General features: G+C 47.5%; 1 protein-coding gene across 2 annotated transcripts in view; it reads left to right on the forward strand.

Moving 5' to 3' along the window:
- Nucleotides 1–20,817, forward strand: part of FBRS (fibrosin) — a 710,625-nt gene that overhangs the window by 453,501 nt on the left and 236,307 nt on the right. For both annotated transcript variants that reach the window (XM_069651625.1, XM_069651626.1), the window contains exon 11: nucleotides 18,348–18,428. In XM_069651625.1, the coding sequence (XP_069507726.1) occupies nucleotides 18,348–18,428 (81 nt within the window). The remainder of the gene's footprint in view (nucleotides 1–18,347; nucleotides 18,429–20,817) is intronic.

Below are 20,817 nucleotides of genomic sequence, written 5' to 3' on the forward strand. Positions count from 1 at the left end.
TGGAAGATACCAGTTATTAAGGCTTTCATGGGGGGAGTAAAAAGAATCCCACCCCCCCATTTCTAACCCAGCTGCCGGAATGGACCCAAATGTGGTTTTGACTAGACTTATGGGGGTTTCCTTTCGAGTCCATGCATAAAGCAAGTCTTAAGGATCTTACCTATAAGACCGCCTTCTTAACAGCTATCACTTCCATAAGAAGAGTCAGTGAACTACAGGCCCTCTGTTCTAGACCCCTTTGTTACAGTTCAGAGAAGGTGGTTCTGCACACTCAACCTAGGTTTGCGCCTAAATTAATTTCAAAGTTCCATGTAAACCAGTCCATAGAACTACCAACCTTCTTCCAGCACCCATCTCACATGGCAGAAAGAAGCCTGCACACACTAGATGAACGCAGGGCAATCATGTTTTACTTGGAAAGAACTCGACCACTAAGAAAGACAAACCAGTATTTCGTTTCAGTTGCAGCGGGTAGAGGAGACCCTGTCTCCAAATCTAAAGGTGGATTGTCAAATGCATCACACTCTGCTACACTCTTGCTAAGAGGGAACTGCCCTTCAAGTCTAGAGCGCACTCTACTCAAGACGCGGGGGCTTCCATAGCATTCATTGCAAATGCTCCCCTAGAGTCCAATTGAAAGCAGCAACCTCGAGTTCTGTACACACCTTTTACAAAACACTATTGCCTAGACACTCATTCTAGGTCTGATTCTCAGGTGGGACAAGCAGTACGAAGACATCTTTTCACTACTGTTCCTTCTCACAACCCACCTCCAATTCCAGGTACTACTCGCTAGTCTATGCACAGCATGTGATTCTAAGAAGATTAACAGGCATCAGAAGGCATGCATTACCTGCGGTAAAAGCATTTCTGATGATTGCATCTGCTTAGAATCACATGCGCCCACCCTACCTCCCCGCTCGGATGGAAGGAACATAGATGTCTACTGCTTTTTCTCTCTGCTGTACTCGCTCACAATAGTCATAAGGCTCCCTCACGGCAGACAAAATACAATCTGAGGGACCTCAACGCTTGAGGGATTTTGGGTACACTACACGTCACGTTAGGGATAGTGTTACAGGCATGTCCATGTCGACGTCCCCTTTCTATTCTCGAAAGACAAAATGCAATACTCCACGATTACGACTGGATGTCGGACTATATACACAGCATTTGAATCTAAGCAAATACTATAATCAGAAATGGCTTTACGGTAAGTAATGCAGATCATCCTCACAAAGTCCATGCCCAAGACGGACAGCCAGACGCACCAGTGTTCCAACAAGGGGTGGGTCTTCGGTGGGTTCTGGGGCTTCCAGGAACGAATGTCCAGGCAGCCGGACCGATCTGAGTCAGCACTGCTGCAAACACAAGGCAGGGAATAAGGTATTCTTTCAATCCCCCTTATCCGCCCAAGCCTCAGAAAAAGAAAGGCATGATATTCCCCTCCGGGTCCGCATGTCTCTGGTGGGGGGGGGGATCCAAGCTTGCCCTTCATGCACAGTATTGGGGCGTAAGGTTTGTAGACCCCTGGATTCTATCCGTAGTGTCCACTGGCTACCGCCTACCAGTTCCTCCCTCTCCCCTCTCCTCCCCTCCCACTCCCACATATTGGGACAACAACTCTGTTGGCAGAAATTCGATCGCTCGTAGAGAGCTAGGCAGGGGAAGAAGTCCCAGCCTCCCAGTACGGTATGGGCTTCTACTCCAGAATTTTCGCAATACACAAGAAGAACCAGGCTGGCCTGAGAGCTGTGTTGGACCTTTCCACCCTGAACCTTTCCCTCCCTCTTCAAAAGTTCAAGATGGTTATCACACCTCCGCCCTCTTGAATACGATACACGAATTGGGATTTTCCATCAATCTCAAGAAGCCACATCTGGCGCAGAGTCTGGCGTTCCTCTGCCTCATCTGGGACACGAGCTCCGATTGAGGACAAGATCACAGCTTCAAGAGGGCCACAAGGAATTTTCTCAGCAGAGCGGTGAGCTCAGCATGGTGGTACCAGCACCTCTTGGGTATCATGGCAGCATTGTTACTGGCAGTGCCTTAAACGGGCTCAGAAGGAGAAGATTACAGCTGCACTTCGCATCCTCTTGGAGTCAGGAGCGGGATTCCCAACCAGAACTAGTCGGCATTCCTTGTTTTCTCCACCAGGACTTCAACTTGTGGATAGGTAGACCCTTCCGGCAATCAGCACCACAGCTTACCATCACCACGGATTCCTACTTGGAGGGCTGAGGCGCTACTGTGGACAACTAGAGCATCCATGGGGTCTGGTCCCTTCAGGAACACGAGGCCCATTTCAATTGGCTAGAGCTGAAGGGGATCTGGCTCGCTCTCAAAGCCTTCCTGATGCTTATCAAAGCAGGGTGGCACCAGGTCTCCTCCCCTGTGCAGCCTGGAAATCGGCATGTGGGAGCAACATTCATTTAAGCGCAATCCACCTCCCGGGGGAGTCAACACTGATGCGGCCAGGCTCCGCAGATTGGGTGTGGACAATTACGAATGGCAATTGAACAGATGGGGCAGCCCCAGGTGGATCATTTCGCCACCTGGTACAACAGGAAGTGCCCTCAGTTTGTGTCCTGGCAGCGACAAGGCCTAGGCTCCCTGGACGACGCCTTAGTTACAGTGGAACAGCATGAACGCATATGCATTTCCTCCCACTCCCTGGGGTGCACAGGGTGATCTGCAAGATAAGGGAGTCAGTACACCTCGGCATCATTCTTATAGCTCTGTGCTTGCCGGCAAGACCATAGTTCTCAGAGCTGCTCAGCCTCTCGGACCAGCCTCCGATTCACCTTCCATTAGGCCCAGCTCATCTTCTATCGCAGGAAGGAGGCAGGGTCATCCACCCCACCCCACCCCGCCCCGCAGAAGTTAACCCTTGCAGTGTGGTTTCTGAACAGGCCACACTAAAGCATCTGCGTCTGTCGCAGGCTAACCTAGACCTCATACAGGGCGCTGGGAGTAATGCTACTAGGAGCCAGTACAAAAGCAAATGGTCTAGGTTTTTCCACTGGGCGGAGTCAAAGGAAGTTTATCCTCTTATTTGCACGTTGGACGATGTGCTATCCTTCTTTGTATTTGTATTTATTTTATTTGTATAGCGCACCAGGCCCAAGGGCACCCGGGTGCATATCTTAGAACAGGACATTGGTACAACATTGGTACAGAATAAACAGTTAGTGTGAAGGTTTCATAGAATCGTACTGGGAGATGTACATAGGTTTACAGTGAGGAAGAGAGTCGTGATAGTAGGAAAGGCATTATATGTACAATACATAGTAAAGACGATATACAAAATAAGAACCTAACAATGTCAGGGTGAGCACTATATATATAATAGCATTATAAGCAATATATAATATACAACATTATCGACAGCATATAGAATTTAGTTACAAGAATTTAATTACAAGCGCAGGGAAGGTAGCGAGCTGAAGTCCTGAGGTGGAGGTGGTGAAGGAGTTTAGTCTTGTACGGTGGATAACCAGAGTTTGTTTTTTGTTTGAATAGGGACTGAGAGGATTCGGATCTGATGGTTAATGGAAGCCAGTTCCATAGTTTGGATGCAAGGACTGGGAAGCTTGCACCACCTGCTTTCTGCAGTTTGTATCTAGGGATGGTCAAGCAGTGTGGTTGGGCTGATCGGAGTAGCCGGGTAGGCGAGTGCTGAGAGAAACGGGAAACTAGTGAAGGCGAGCGTCCCCCAGATAGCACGATCCTCCCCACAATGAGAGACAATAATGGACTCTCCCAAGATGGGAATAAGGCTAAGACAAAGCGCGGGTGAGCTTAAATGGGAGTTTATCAATCAGAATAGGGCATGCAAAGGACTCTGCATACTCCGAGAGCGCTCTGTCTGACAATAGCAAAGACAGGCGTATATATTTACAAAAAATGTCATAGGAACCTACATACTATAGGGGGCACACGTTCGTGGGGATTGGGTGGCGACGACTAACTATAGGTGCTGCTGTGATGTGGTTTGCCGTGGTTGGTGGACGTCACTGGTTACCCTCGTGGGCCGGGCAGGTCAGCTGGGTTCATCCGGACGGTGGTGTTGTGCCAGCAGTGACCAGTGTCAGTGATGAAAGTCTTTCCTGGCTTTCTGCCCTAAGGCCACGCACACCGCATTCATTCAATATTGCAATATTATCTTCCCCGGTAAATCTTCCAATAGGTTATTCTACAGGTTAATGCAACACAGGAGGAATGCACCTAGAGTGGGGTCTTTTGGTGATACATCAATACATGGTTACCATCGTCCTGTTGACCGGGTATCATAGGTCGCGAGGTTGGGTCTCAGGGCAAGGGACGAGCTGTCCGAGTTATGTCCCGTTAGAAGTCATTATGAATGTGTTCCTGCAGTGTTGCTATAATATTGGGTGTCCTAATTTTACAGGGGCCATTAACCTAGGGTGAGCCGGTGGGTCGTGGAGCCTAAGAAAGGGCGCCTTCGGGCCTGCGTTTATGGCCGGGGTTTACTGCTGGGTTGTAAATAATTCAGGTGGTAGGCCGCGGCCCGGGGAGCTGCGGCGGAACGTGAATGTTTGAAGCGGCTCCAGCCGAATTGGGTGAGGTGAAGCAGAGCAGCACAGCCCTCTGCTTTCCGTCTGGCAGGCTTCAATGGGGAGGAAGGGGGAATGGCCTTGGATATGCCCACAATGGTGTTTTCCTCGTGCGTTGAAGGTTAAGTGGAAGAGGCATAAACATTCATATAATATACAATACTCATTGAGTCTTTTCAAAGCTTATGTTTTCTACATTTAGTGCCTTTTACATGGCCATTTCAAATGCGTTACCTATATGTTAAGTATTTAACAACCACAACATTTTGTTACATTCCTATACATGCGCGGTAAGCGAGGTAGTAGTAAGGTTGGTGGAGCATGCAGGAACAACCGGCTAATGAGACTGATGGCAGTGACACATGGTGAGCTTGGACATACATATTTTGCTTTTTCGTGCACCATTTACATGAGCTCCCAATGGGGTTGTATTTGTCTTCCTTTGCACTCTAGCAGCATTAGTTCAGTTATGGCATGGGACCTTGGGGTGCAGTCTTCTCGGCGAAACATATAACATGAAAACCCCGGGACACTTTTACCATTTGCGCATAGCTACGGGGATGTGGGTACTTCAACCAGAATGCCATATAAACACACATTCTGCCATCTTTATGGAGGTTACATGTTTTTAGTCAGAAAGGTCATGGAGAGAAGAGTTTCATCACAGGTAGTTTGCTCATTAGTATTTGGGGGCTCTGCTTTTGTCAGGGGACCATTTTACAGTTCTTTTCCACCCCGGCCCTGCTGGCCGGGTCATACTGGGAACAGTGATACACTGCGGAAGGTGCAATGTTACAGTGTTTGCATCTAGCACTAGCTCATGTCCGTCTGTTCGTGGGAACGGGCTCTCAGCGGATCTGCCAGGGAGCTGCGGCCGCAGGGACAAGTGAGACTCTCCAGGGGTGGGGGCCGCACTGTGGTGCACAGGGCTCATGCCATTTTGATTTCACAAAATGGTTTCCAGGGCCTAGCTAAATACAGCATGTTTGGTCAATGTCTTCAGCCAGTGGTCCACCCGCCACCTGGGCCCTGGTGGCAGGGGGAACCCCTGACGAGCCATGGACTTCACAGGGGGGAGAGGATGTAGGGGAGGGGGGTCTCTTGGACCAATCCTCCCATACACTAGGTAGATGGGAGCCTGATTGTTCAAACATTTATGTGTGAGAGCGAGAGATTTCAAAGATATTCTTTGTGTTACTGAAAGCCAGTGTAGATTTCTCCTTGTTTCGGAGATGTGTGAGATCTGGCGATGTTGAGGGCAGCTCTGATGGCGTTATTTTGGATAACATGGAGTTTATTTAGGTTACGTTGGATGGTCCCTACGTATAAGGCATTGCATTAATCGAGTTTGGACATAAGCAATGTCCTAGCCAGAGTAATGTAGTTTGGTTAGGAAGGGGGGGCATGCTGTAATAAGCTTACGTGTGTAAGCGGAAGCAGAGACAACAGCAATAGTTTTTCTATTGAGTGATAATGTGGAATGAATATAGATTCCTAATGTTTTGGTGTCGGTAGAAACTTTAATGGAATTGCCGTCAATGTTGAAGGTTTTGAATGATGGGTCAAGTCTATTCAGCCGATGTTGGGAGCCCAGGATGAGAAGCTCTGTCTTGTCGTCATTGAGAAAGAGCTCATGCTGGGCCATCCAGGCTTGAATGAATTGATAGATATCGTTCAGTGCTTTTGCGTCCACCTTGTAATCACTTGTGATGGGAATGAGTATCTTGGTGTCGTCGGCGTAGTTAGTATAAGTGACACCCAGATAATCAAATACATCGAACAGAGGTTTGGTGAATACATTATAAAGCGTTGGTGAGACGCAAGAGCCTTGAGGCACCCCCACATGGCACTGGTGTAGGCTCCGCCAATGAAGTAGGTGAGAATACCCTCATGTGTCTATTTTCCAGGAAGGAACTAATCCATTTGGTGGCTTACTCTGAGAAATGGGCAGCTGATTTCAAGTGACAGGATTTGGTGGCTGACCATGTCAAAGGCTGCCGATAAGTCGAGGAGTAATAAGGCCATTTTGCCATTGTATTTTAGGTCCTCAATTTTGAGTTTTGCGATCTAATAGGGCTGTTTCCGTCCCGTGCTTGCGTCGAAAACCAGATTGTCTTGTGCTGAATAGATTGTTGGTTTCTAAGTACTTCTGAATCTGTAGATATGCTGCCCTATCCAAGATTTCAGTAAGAACGGGACCGTCGTGATGGGCCTGTAATTGGTGGTTATACTAGGGTGAAGGGTAGTTTTTTTTTTTTTTAGCAACGGGATGACGCAAGCATCCTTGAGTTTGTCGGGGACCGTGCCCAAGTGAAATGAGGAATTGATAAAGGCGGTAATGAAAGGGGCAAGTTCATGCGCAGATACCTTAATGATAGGGGCAGGGCAAGAGTCACCCTGACAATTGGAAGTTTTCAATTTACTAATGATGCTTTCTACCTCAGGGATGGTAAGAGGAGCAAAACTAAACGGTGTATGAGTGAATGTGGAGGTTTTAGTGTTACTAGTCGAGAATTTAGTTTGGGAGATGGTTTGTAGGCAGTTTTGCTTGGCATTCATTTTGGACTGTAAGGTAGATATTTTAGTAAGGAGAGCTTTTTGAATGTTGTCACACCACGTGCTGCCTTACTGCATGCATCGGGGATGGAGGAGGGGGATTCTAGTTCTTTAAGAATTTTGAATGACTCCTTCGTATTAGGGATAGGTTGGTTGTACGTCTTTTTTGCTTGTATAATTGCTTCCTTGTAGTTAAGTGATACTATAGTGAGGTTGTCTTTATTAGGCTCACATGGGAGACTTTTCCAGAGTGTCTTCTGCTTTACGTTTTTCATTGCGTAGTATTCTGAGATCTGGCGTGAACCACAAGTTGAGGTGGGCACGCTGTTTAGGTTTCCTAGATTTGAGAGGTGCTATGGTGTTAATAGCTTTGAGCAGAGTTTGGTTAAAGGTGTCCACTAAGACCTCGGGTCATTATGTACAGAGGCACAATTATTGAGAATAGGCAAGATGAGAGGTAGCAGTTTGTCTCTGGTGATGTCCTTTTTGTTTCTTGTGGGGATGGAGGGCGCAATAGTAGGTTTGGTGTGTGGGTCATTGGCAGGTATGTTAAAGAGGATGTGGTGGTCAGACCAAGCACATGGGTGGCTGGAGCCAATATGCGTGTTGCAGTTTAGGTTAGCAATCCAGTCCAGTCGAGCGTTCTTCCCTTGGAATGGGTAGGTTCGAGAATGCAATGAGAGAATCCTAAGTTGGAGATAATGCTAGCAATCTCACCAGCATGGAGGTCATTGGGGTCCAGTAGTCCGAGATTGCGGTCACCAAGTAATAAGACTTGGGAGTTGGGTTTAGTATTGTCGGTGAGAATGGTCATGTCATCCAAGAATGTAGAGAGGGCCTGGGGGTCTGTAGATGAGGTGCAAAGTGGCTGTGTGGGTATGGGATAGAGAAAGTTTGACTGATGGGGACTCAGCCGAACTAAGTTGTGTGTTAGGAATAAATCTCATGTTGATGTAGTCTTTGTGAATAAATGCAACGCTGCCTCCTTTAGAGAGGTTGGATTTACGGTCACTTCTGATAATGGATTATCCGTCAGGAATGGCTAATGCCAATAGACGACCTGAGGCTGCATGTAGCCAGGTTTCTGTGATGGCGATGAAGTCAAGGTTTTGTGTAGTGATGAGCTCTGCGATGTCAAGCTTGTGGGCCGGAAGGGATCTAGCATTGATGAGGGATCCCTTTACCTCATTTTTTAAGGGGGTCTTGAGGTTGACGGACTGTGCCTGGACAATCGGAAGTGGTGTACTGGTTAAGCGTCGGTGAGTATTATGATAGTCGTGGTGTGTGGAGGAATCTGGTTCCCAATCTGTAGTTTCTCAGGTGGAGCCAGCAATGTTTGGGGTGTAGGTTTAGTTGCAAAGTGCTGCAGCCAAAAGGGCAGGCGAGTTAAGGTAGGGATTAGTGGCGTGGAGAGGGTTGGAGTTTTGGGTGTTACTGTAGATAGGCAGGATGGGCGTAGTAGTATGGTGAACCAATGGTTTGATGACAGGGTTCATGGCCAGGAGCATGGTAATAGGATAGTAAAGGTGGGTCTCAGAGGTAATGTTGTGCGAAGAGCTGCGTGTGCAGGCCGGCGGATCAGCCATGACCCAGTGTACAAGGATGTGGCAAGCGAAGAGGTGCAGCAGCATAGCGAGACGCAGATGCACTGTAGGCTGGCTGGTTCTGAGCAAGGCTGTTAAGGCGCGGCAGTAATTCTAAGTCCTAAGAACACGGACACAGTCACTATCATTAGTTATGTACAATGATGAGATAGTGGGAGGCAAACATTCTAGAAAACGATGAGTCACCCGTATGCGCATGATAAGGTGGGGGACAGTGGTTTTTGTGCCCAAACAGTCACTATCACAGGAGTAATAGAGTAGGAGACAGTGGTGATAAGATCATTGATACGGTAGATGGCTTTCTCATGGCAATGCTGATGTGCAGGTCATATATCTGCAAAAGGGGTTAGAGTAACCCAACAAGGGTGCAGTACATTATGCGCATGACAACGGTACAATGTATAATGGAGTATGCATGGCAAGTTCTCTAAGGCTATTCATATTTAGTACAAATGCACAGATGTTGTATAGGTCATAAGGCTTGACGGTGAGTGTTGATGCCAAGCAGTGAAGGAATACACAGTAAAACAAGCAGTGAAAGAGTATAAAGTAAACAAGCACAACAAGTCGGTGGCAACAGAGATGGCAGTGGAGCTACTTCATAGAATATAAAAATTACGGCAGGTAATCGGGATTAGTACTGCGAGCACACATAGTGCTACAGTGAGTGTTTGTTCAATGTGGCGCTCGACTCAGGGTCTGGGTGTGCGCAGTGACGGCATGAGTAAACGGAGCGCGGGGATTCTCTTACCAGTGGTCTGGAGACTGGCAGTATTCGGTGAATGCAGTGTGAAGTGGTGGATGGCTGATGTACTTCCGTTTGGTACATTAGGCTCTTGATGGCGACAGATTTTCTAGCCTTTGCTGGGTGTGGATAGATCTGACTCGGATGGGGGCCGAAATGTTTTATGAGAAGGGGGGTGGGTTAGCGGAGCAGTGTCACACGCCATACTGCCGGTGCAGACAGGAAGGGGGCCTTTGGTGGGGTGGGCCGGCTTCCACCTCCGGCTCACCTTGTAGGCTTTATTACGTCGCGCAGGTGGTTGCTAGGCAACCGAAATAAACATAATAAGCCAACCAAGTCGGCGGCCATTTTAGGGAGCACAAATTTGGTGCAGCGGCTCCTCGTGGATGTAAGAGTGCAGGGGGCACCTCATACCTTGCTGGTAGCCTGATGGGTGATTCCCGAAATTTATTACCCAGAAGCCCTGGCAAAGTCTGAAATGTACCAAAAAAAAAAACAATTTTTCACTTTGGGGGGATTCTGGGTAAAACATTCTAGTGCGCTTCGCGCAAGTTGGACCTCTGGATTCCCACTGGTGACCTCTTTTCAGAAATGCAAAGGGTTCTCAGTTTTCCTTGGTGGCTTGGGCAACCTAGTCCCAAATCTGTAGGTTATCTCCCCATACCCTTTTGTGGTTACCAGTGGGTTAGCCTTTTCCCTTTGCGGCTAGATTGAACCCACACATGTGAGGTACTGTTTTTGTCGGGACACCTGTGGGAACGCGAGAAGGTACATTGTTGTTGGCAACGTTTTTCGGTGAGTGGACACAGGAAAATGTCGCTGAAATTTGATGGAAATGAAGGCAATTCTCAGATTTCGCTCTGGCCACCCACCGAAACACACCGCCAAGAACACATGGCCTACCTTCCCGTGTCCCCACACGTGTCCCGATGAAAACGGTACCTCACATGTGTGGGTGCACCTATCGGGGGTGCAAAAGGAAAAGGGTAACCCACTGGTAACCCCAAGCCTTTCGGCACAGCTCATTTTGTTCATGTGGGCAACCTACAGATTTGGGCCTAGGATGTCGAAGCCAGCAAGGAAAACAGAGAACCCCATGCATTTGCCAAAAGAGGACACCCGTGGGAATCCACAGAGGTCTGACTTGTTCAAATCGGCCCAGAATTTATTACCCAGAACCCCCGGCAAAGACCCACATGGGAGAAGGGTGCCCAAGGCCAGGGATATTACCGCCGACTTTGCTGGAGCCCTGGCTGCCCTGCGTTACAGCTTCTCCCCACCAGGGAGTCTCGGCAGTGTGCCAATACCTCCCCCGAAGGGAAAAGCTGTAATGCAGCCCAGCCGCAACTCCAGGACGGTTGGAGGTGATGTCCCTGGCCCTGGACATCCATGTACCATGTGGGTGTACCGTCCCCTAAGCACAGCAGCAGGTCCAGGGAGCCCCAACAGGATCCCCATTCCTCCCCGGAGGAGACATCTGTAGCGTAGCACAGCCAGAGGTGTGGAGCCTGGGTTTGCAGATGGACAACTTGCATGGGAGGGATCCGCTCACAGGGAAACGGCAATTGTTTTGCTGGCATGGGTGGCAATTTGTGGCCTTCCCCTGCAATTGTATCCCAGCCCACCAACATATCTGCCCAGACGGCCCATTCCCACCCAAATCACCAACAATCCAGCCCCAGTCTCGCCCATCCCACTGGCAGTGGGCCCTAACCATAGAATAAAAAACAGTACTCTCTTAATGTTGCAGCTACTCGCGTAGAAAAACTGTAAAGAAAACCAAAAACATGTTACCTGCGGTCACACCAGCAAAATGTAGCCCTCCCTGGGGGCAGATAAGGGGGAGGTTGTCCTGCACTCCTCCCTGGGCTCAGTCGTCCCTTCCTAGGAACATGGCACCCACTCCATTGCGGGTTGGGGGTCAACGCCCCATCCCATTAGAAAAGTCCCTGTCCCTTTGGGGTGCCCCACAGCCCCCCTAAAATGCATTCCACCATTATCACTTTTTTCCTTTGGTAAGCCAACTCCCCTTGGCGCAGAGGGCACATTGGTGTGCCAATCTGGCGCCAGGGTGCCCAAACCTTACTGCCCCACCCACTGGGGGGCCTGTCCCACAATGTTTGGGGGCCCTCTCCCCCCTCACCCCAAATGTGTGGCGGGGGCACCTCATGCAGGCCTCCCTGGGCCTCCTACAAACGGCTGCGTGAGGTATACCCCCTCCATTTGGGGTGGGAGGGAGAGGGCCCCCATAAATTGTGGGACAGGCCCCCAGTGGGTGGGGCAGTAAGGTTTGGGCACCCTGGCGCCAGATTGGCACACCAATTGCGCCAAGACAAGTTTCGTAAAAGAAAATAATGGAAAATGGTACACTACACTTTAGGGCGGGTTGAGGGGCACCCTCAAACGCCAGGTAATTTTCTAATGTAAGGGGGGGGACCCTCTACCCCCCACACCAAATGCAGGGGGGCCCATCTCATTCAGCCCTCCCTGGGGGCAGATGCCCCTTCCTAGGAGCAGATATCTGCCCCAACGAGGGCTACAAGGGGTGCCCCCATTTCCCCTTGGGGTGAGGGGGAGAGGGCCACCCACCCTTTCTGTAAAATAAATCCCTGGTGGCCCCCCACTCCCACCCTAACCTGCAGGCCCCATCCTTTGGGGGGCCTGCACACTTATTCCTGCTGGCCCTCCCCCCACCCCCCAATTGGATGGGAGGTCACCTCATGTACTCCTGCCTGGGGGCATAAATCTGCCCCCAGGGAGGGCTACAAGGGGTACCCCCCTGTCCACTTGGTGTGGGAGGGGGAGGGCCATCATCCTTTCAGGGGGGCAAAAAAATCCCAGCCCCCCACCCCCATGATTCTTTTTATTTTACCCCCTTCCCTGGGGGCAGAAGATTAGCCATCTGCCCCCAGGTTTTATCATATATGTGCCCCCATGCTTTGGGGGTGGGGGAGAGAGGGCTGCTTACTGTAAGCAGCTACCTCCCCCCACAACACAAACGTATCCCTGGTGATCCACGGATCTGCGCCGATCCGTGACCAGCAATGCATCAAAAATGGTGGTGTTGGAAAGGGGAGAATCTCCCCTTTCCAACGACACAATTTTTTCAAAAAATCCATGGTGGCCTAGTGGGCCCCAGGGCCCAAAACCCCCTCCCCCTTCTTTCGATTTTTTTATATTTTTTATTTATTCATCACCCCTGGGGGCAGATGCTCACTGCCCCCAGGGGTCTCCTGTGCTGTGGCGCCATGCTTTGGGGGAGAGGGGGCCGCTTACCTAGTAAGCAGCCCCCTGCTCCCTAAACAGATCCCTGGTGGTCTAGTTGCCATTGCTGGCCAAGGATTGAGCTCTGCGCCTGATCCGTGACCAGCAATGCTGTCACACAAGGTATCGCTGGAAAGGGGAGAATCTTCCCATTCCAACGATATCTGCCTCGATCTCCGGCTTCAAATACAGCCGGAGATCGAGGCAGAGTAAGGTGAACACTCGCCTTCTGTTTCACCGCGGCAGCCGAAACTGGCTGCCGCAGTGAATTTACTTTCAATTTCATGTCGGCGTGCATTGGATTAGTTTTGTGCGATCCCTGCTTGGAGGGATCGCACAAAACAGAGTGCCTGAAAGGACGAGCTATCTCATCCTTGGCAACAGGGAGGGAATCCCAAGGACGAGATAGCTCGTCCTTGGTGCTAATGAGGTTAAGTACGGTTGTCTCCCCCACTGATGGCTCTCAAGTGTAGGGAGTCCACAGCTGGCGAGGCCAGCCAATTGCTTTGGACCTAGGAAAGCGACATCGAAGATGTACTCCATCAGAGTTCAAGCTATATACTACTCGCACCATGTCTGTGGACACATGCTGCAGGCACGGCCACCCATCCATGCACTACAGAATGCAGCTATGGCTATGCAAATCTGTTGTAGCAACTTGCAAAGCCGTCGACACTGATACCCCTGGCGTACCTCAACACCTCCACCATTAGTATGCAGAGACAAACTACTAAATGGTTGTCTAGCTTGGACATACATTGAGTCTCCTGCACTAGCACTGTAGCCTAATCCTCCTACAGCACCCACCCACGTTCCTGATCGTGGGTCTGTTTACTGGAGCCTACCCAGCCTGAAGTCTTAGCCTGGCTTTATCCACACACGCGCCTTAAAGTCACTCTTAGAATCTCCCATACATGGACTTCGGTTCCCGAGGGCGTTCCAAACCACAAAGCACATTGAGGCCATACAAATGGCGAAAGGGCGCTATATAAATGACTATTACAATTAGTCATGCCAAAGGTCCCGTCTGACTTAATTTAACAAACCTTTGGTCTTACCAGTTTTCTTTGCAAACTTTTCTACTCCTGCTGAAAGGTCCTTGCATTCATGTACGTGTCGTGCGCCTTGAAATTCTATGTGGCAAACACTCATATTTTTTGTCAACTGTGGGGCATTGGAAGGCCCCATCGAAGGCTTCCGTCTCCAGGTGGCTCTATGGCTGTATTATGCATTGCCATCAGTTGGCCAACAGACCATTGCCAGGCTGGCCGATGGCACATTCCACCAGAGCCATAGCTTGGCCTACTGCTTTCCCCTCTGGATTTACTCATCTGGATATCTGCAGGGCTGGTACGTGGAGGCCCACCCACACCTTCCCTAGGTTCTACTTTGCTGACGGGGATTCCGGGGAGGAGTCTTGTGTCGGCTATAGTGCTCAGCAACCTGGTCGCAGTAAGGTGAGTCTGTTCCAGGGGTAAGTGTATTCATTTTTTGAAACCTGGCCATTTCCTGTGGTTGTGTAAGTGTACTGCTATGTAATCTTATTCTTAGTACGTGAATCCATGTAAGACCCTATGCTGGAGAAGGTACAAGTTACTTACCTGTAAATCTTGTTCTCCTGCATAGGTCTTGGATTCAAATACACAGCTTCCCTCCTTCCCTGGCTCTTCTTGGTTCCTGAAGATGGCTGCCATGGGTGGTGGAGCTAAGCAGGACCTAGGTCTTTGGCTGTGCAGTTGAGTAAGAATTGGTGCAGGCCAACAGGTGTGGGACTACACAAGACGTCTCCTTGGTATTAGACCCACCTTTTAATATAGCCCTGTACTACACAAGTTGGTAGTGTGACTGAGCAGCCAGGCGTACCTTAAGAGGGGTAATGTGAGCTGTAGAGCTGTGCAATGAAACTAGTAAATACACTTACACACTTAAAGGTATACTAAATTAAGTATGTATAAACAAAGATATTGAAAGCATTATTCAAAAAGCAGTAATTAGCTGTAAATTAATCCCAAGTTAGGAATCAATTCAAAAAGTGAACTGTGAGCAATTCATTCATATGTTACACATTTTCCAGCGCCCAGAGGTGACGTCATTTGAGGTCATTATAGCATTTATATAGTCCGGCCTTTGCAATATTGAGTTTTTCAGGAAAAAAAAGTTAGTTAGATCAAAACAAACTGATAGGTTGTCAAGAGTTAGATTCTCCCAAAGGGATGCAGGCAGTCAATTATGCCAGCATTAAAGTGTTCAACTTTTAAGCCCTGTAAGGAACAAGCACTGCCAAAGCCAATGGCTTCAGTAGGAGGCCTTTAGGGATCCCGGGCAGCCAAAGCAAATGGACAAAGTCAAAGTTCTGATGCTCTTCTTCTTAGAAACATTTTCTTAAATGGTCCATGTTCAAAAGGGAAATCACAGCAGCTCAAAAGGAGTCACCTTTAGAAAGCACAAGCTGTAAGGCCAATGCAGGTAAATTGAGGTCAACTTGGTGTTGGTTTCAAGCACAACCCCAAAGGTAGGAAGCGCCCCAAATGGCAACAGGATAAAATACCCCATCCCCGCAGTACCTTGAAAAGTGTTCCAGCTGGTTGCCTTCACGATGCAATGCAGTTGTTAGGCACAATTGTATGCAGTACCATTTGTGAATACAACAACCCTGACTACAGGTAATGGGAAAACCAACCTTTGCAATAAGCTAGTCCTACAGTTTTGGTAGCGTGTTGAGCAGCCAGGCTTATCTCAAGAGGGATCAATGTGAGCTGTAGGGGAGTTGCACAGAGATTCACAGTGACACGTATTCAATTAAACTCTTACATTAATTGTTTATTCAAGAAACCTTGTGTGTATCAATCAGTTAGGCAAGCCTTCTTCAGAAGGGAGCAATTTAACAGTAACACTCAAATATACTTCACAAAATACACACTCTTAATATCTCTAAATCAGTGAGTACCCTTTTGGGATGGCCCACAGACGCAACCTACACCATCAGGTCACTTCAGTAGCTAGGGTGCTGGGGACATTAATATACCACTGTTGCATTTAAAATCGTTTAGGAGTAAGTCAAAGGAAAAGGTTATTAGAACATACAAGAGACCACCAATCTTAAGCAGGCAAATACTTTCAGATCCCCTAATAAGAGTCATTCAGGGGAACAGGCTAAGTCAAAGTCAATGGGCAAAAGTCTATATGAGCTGAAGCATTTCTTTGCAGGTAAGTAAGAAAAGTCTTTGCACAATGTTTTAGAAGTCTTTGAAGAAAAAGAAGAATCAATCTAGGGCCACAAGCCGTTAGAATTGTGAGTAGTAGAAGATGCAAGCAACTCTACAGCAAGAGGTAAGTTCTCTCAGACTTTACAGTACCTTTTGTATTGAAGTGTAGCAGATGACTTCTGTTCCTGAGCAGCTCTGCTGATCTACTGTTAAAGGGCCTCAGTCGTGGGGACAAGAGGGAGTACTTCTGGGGACTCTTGCACTGCAATGGGACGGTCACCGCTTGCAACTGGCAATCTTCAAACAAGTGGCTGTTGGGTGTTTCAGCTCCTTGCCTCTATCGCAAATAGCAACACTGCGGTTCCTGGCTGTCGAAATGGACTTTCCTTGCTTCTGGGGTCCCGCTCTGTTGATGGGGCTCATGCTTGGCCAGTCCTGCTTCCTGGAAGTCCGAAGGATCTTCCTTGAGCTCTGTGCAAGCTTACAAGCAAGGCACACAATCTGGTGTTCCTCTCCCTGCGTTTCGGTTTCCAGCAGCAACTCTGTGGAATGTCAACCAGCTCCGAGAGAATGTCCAGGTGGCTTACTTTGGAGATGATTGGTCCAACCAACTCGAGGGGAGAAGTCGTCCTTGCATGAGCTGCTCTGTCGACACAAATTTAGAATTTCAGCACATCAGCAGGACTTCCCCGGGCAAAACAACGGTCCAGGAGTTGCAGCAGGCGTCCTTTTCAAGTTCTTCTTTGGTTCCTTCATCCAGTACCCTCCAAGCAAAAAGCCTCTCCTTTTTATACAGTTCTCTCCCATTAATTCCAGCCTAGTTGTCAGTCATCCAGCAGCGTGGCTGTCATTGAAGGACAGTCAGCCGACCAATCACTACAGAGTGCATTTGGGTCTCCTAGGAAACTAAGCACACAGTTTCGGGCACCTCCCTCACTTCCTGCCCATCCCAGACACCCTGAAGCCAGAGGTGGGCTTCACTCATGAATCCCGCCAAAGGCAAAGCGAACAAAGCGACCAAACCTGGTTTGGCGCTCAAGAGTAAATCTCAAGAAGGACCTTTCCACAAAGAAATGGCGAAAAAAGGCTGGGTCCTTTTTGACAAAAATGGCACGCTTGGGCGCTTTACTGCAGCTGCATACGCAGCCCGTGGTAACTGCACACCACAGTGGATAATAGTAAACAACTGCAACCAGCCATTCAGCGAGGAAAGGGTAACATAAACATGTTACATGAGAAACTAGACACGGGATACTAAGTAGCCCCTCCAGCACCCTATTGTAACAGTGTGTGCTGGGTCTAGAATGTTATAAATGTAAGTAAAGTCAATTTCACTTTACTGCTCTGGGAAACAGTAGTTTATCCCAGAGAAGGTATTTAGACCTTTGGGAAATGTAAAAGATCATGCCTATGGAGTTTGTCAGACTCCACAACGAAAAGAAACATTGTTCAAAATCACATTAAAATGCATGAAAGAGTGGGAAAGAGAGTCACTCTCTGAAGGTACAAAAAAGTCCTCAAAATCCAGCAAAGTTGTTGGAGGGAATTTTCACATTTCTGAGAATTCTCCCTAACTGCAGTAGACCGTTGTTCCTAGTCCTTGGTCATGGTGACGAAAGGGAGGACGTCTGGTGGGCTCCTGCGGCAGCTCTCGAGGGAGGGACTCGGGAGCAGTAAAATAGGGTGGAGTTTGCTGGACCCGTAAAGTTAAGTAAGAAAGGGGTCATCTTACTATTCTTGGGAAGAGTAGTTCACCCAAGAAAATGTAATTCAACATTAGGAGAAGGCCAGGGGACTTCTCAGTGGCACTGCACAAAAAATGTGTCTCACAATGCAAAGGCAGATGCCATGAAAATCATAGTCTGGAGAACATACGAGTGAGTGAAAAAAGGTACCACTCACTCAGGAGTCAAATTTAAAAGGCCCGGGTTCCAGCCAAAGAGCTGAGAGTCTGTAAGATTAAAGGGAATTGGCACAGAAATGACAATTCCCTAACAGCAGTGTGACCCAAAACTACAGTAATGGGCAATGTAAGCGTTGAGCAGTCTTTTAGCTTAAAGCTATACTGCTTTATATTAGTGAGGATTCCCAGCCTGACTGGGAATATTCATAGCCTGTGAATCCATTTGACTCATGCTAGAGAACAAGAGATACAGGTAAGTAACTTCCTTATCTTGTGTTAAGGCATCTAGCCAACTTCTTGCTCTGCATGATTACAAAGAGCATTTGTGCCATTTATTGCCAAAGGTTGTTTCTCCTGCTGATGTGGTCCTGCATTATTGACTGGCCTGTGCCCTACTATCCTTTTTGCTTTTACCTGTTTGTACCATCCTGCAATTGGTAACTGACTCTGTGTATTCTGATTCTTTGTTTCACACATTTTTCTGTTTTTCAGTTTTATTCCTTTCCGCAAGTGGCACCTGTTCTACCTCCTGCTGCATCTTTTGGGTCCTTGCAAGGTGCTTTTCAGCCCAAGGTAAAATCCCATGCTATTAGTAATCATTGTACATGGCTGGTAGTGAGACTGGGTTGAGAGGAGGGGCGGACTAAGGGTAGTAATGAAAATAATTGAATAGCTTTGTGTGGTGAAGGCAATTTGGTGGAATATCTTGTAGAGATGAACATTTTGGGTTGATTATGAAGTTGTTACTCTGGTGCAAAAGAGTAAAATGAATTTCTCAAAAGTTGCATCTTTGTTATTTCACATGCTGTTTAAATGGTCCTCATTGTCAGACTGGCCATACTTTGTATATTTACAAAGAAGTTTACGTATATGTTAACTAAAGTGTACTCTACTATAGCTGTGAGTCTCATTTCAGGGCTTTATGCTTCTAGCAACTGAGGAAGAATCCCTCTTAACCCCACACCCGGAAGCCATCATCAGATTATGTACCGCTGGTTCAAGTGGTAGTCCTCTTCACTAACTCTGCTGTACCCTAGAATTTCTAATGTGAAATAACAGTTTTCAATATTTCTAATCTTGGGAAGGTTTTTCCACCTACAGCGTACACCCCAAGGATGTGGTGAAAAATCCCTTGGAAACCCTTGTGGTCTGAGCTGCTTTTATGAAAAGCCATTTTAAAAGCTTGTTTTTTTAAAGAAAGTGTACTTTCTAGACCAGTTCTATCACTATTGACTTATACCCTCATCAAGACAGAATTCAATTTTTGGTATTCTCTGGACCACCTTTGTGGCTCCCCTAAACCTTTTATCTTTAATTTACGTGGCTTCCTTGTTTTTTACTTTACTTTTATGGCCTTCTATGGATGTCCCTGAGCCCTTGCAGCCGTTTCTGTGATATAGGGAGGGCAGATGTGCTTTGAAAGGTCACAATTTTGGTCCCAAGGTGATACTGTTTGTTGAGATGGATTTCTAAAATCAACACTTGGGGAAGATTTTAGAAGGCCGCCCTTGATTAGGTTTTGGCTAAACACTGAAACTCCCTGTTCACCATAACAGGATATCTTTTAAGCCAGGATTCCTATTTTGGGAATTCTGTCATTTTCGGGGACCCTTAACTTTTTGCATTTTCCCCTAGTATTTTTTGGTTCTTTGTATCTTTTAGGTGGACAGAGGGACTTCTCCTGAGGTTACCCTGCCATTATTTCCCTTTATACCATATGTGGTAAGATGGACTTCTAGAATCTGGCATGGTAGACCAGTTTAGGAGGCCACCCTAGTTATAGCAATGTTTCAGCATGCTTAAGATGTAAATAATGTGTTTGTAATGGTTCACAGATACAATAATAATGTATATATGTACTGTGTAACCTATCTAACCTCAAGAAGTGTGCCCAGATGCCCCAGGGCTTAGTGCGCTTTACAAATGAACAAATCAAATAGTTGGGTACGATTTTCATAGATAAAAGCGTCAAAGCAAGCAATCTATTCGAACTGGAGATGACCAAACCCTCAACAATGGAACTAGAGTTGGCTGACCTAGACTGGAAAGCGGAGCTACTACACAAATAGATTGCTGATATAATTGATAAGAATGCCCCGGAAAAACCATTCATCCCATTAAAAAAAAAGAGCAATGACAAAATGGTTCACCCCACTAACTAAGCACCATGAAAAAGGACAAGACGATGGAACTGGAATGGAAGAAAGAATGCAACCCAGACACAAAAATACTGTTCCAGAAACAAATCCGTGCATACAACAAGGAAATACAAAAGGCGAAGAGAAGGCATTATGATGACAATCCCCAATGCCACCAACACACAAAATGAAATGTTCAACATCATTAAAGAAATGAGAAGCCCACCAGGCTGCAACAACACCCCAAACCCCTCAGAGAAACTCTGCAACGACCTGGCAGACCACTTCAAGAACAAAATCAACGACATCCGACAAATCATACAAAAAAGACCAACCAACCACAGCATTCAACCAACTGGACCTAACAGAGCCACAGCAAAAACTCTAAAACTTTCCTGAAATATCAGCAGAGGCATTAGTTTTGTTGGTAAAACACAGCAAGAAAGCAGGATCGCCCATGGATCCCTGCCCCCCTGACATCTACAAATCTCCTCGCACAAGGCACGCCATCAGAATATTATAGAAACCTCCTAAATCTCTCACTAGCAACAGGAACTGTACCAAGAACCTTCAAATCGGCATATATCAGACCGCTTATAAAAGCACAAGTGGCGACGTAGAAGACCACTCCAAATACAGGCCGATTTCAAATCATTCCTAGCAGACAAAACAGACACAATGGATAAAACCCTTCAAATTCACCCCACGAGTCAACGACTGGAGTACCGCAAGGGTCCTCACTATCACCACTGTACTTCAACATCTACCAGACTCCAGTAATCGTAATCTTCAAAAAAATACAACATTGCATGCTACAACTATGC

The sequence above is a fragment of the Ambystoma mexicanum genome, chromosome 3p (genome assembly GCF_040938575.1).
Source record: "Ambystoma mexicanum isolate Mex_15411 chromosome 3p, UKY_AmexF1_1, whole genome shotgun sequence".
Classification (NCBI taxonomy): domain Eukaryota; kingdom Metazoa; phylum Chordata; class Amphibia; order Caudata; family Ambystomatidae; genus Ambystoma; species Ambystoma mexicanum.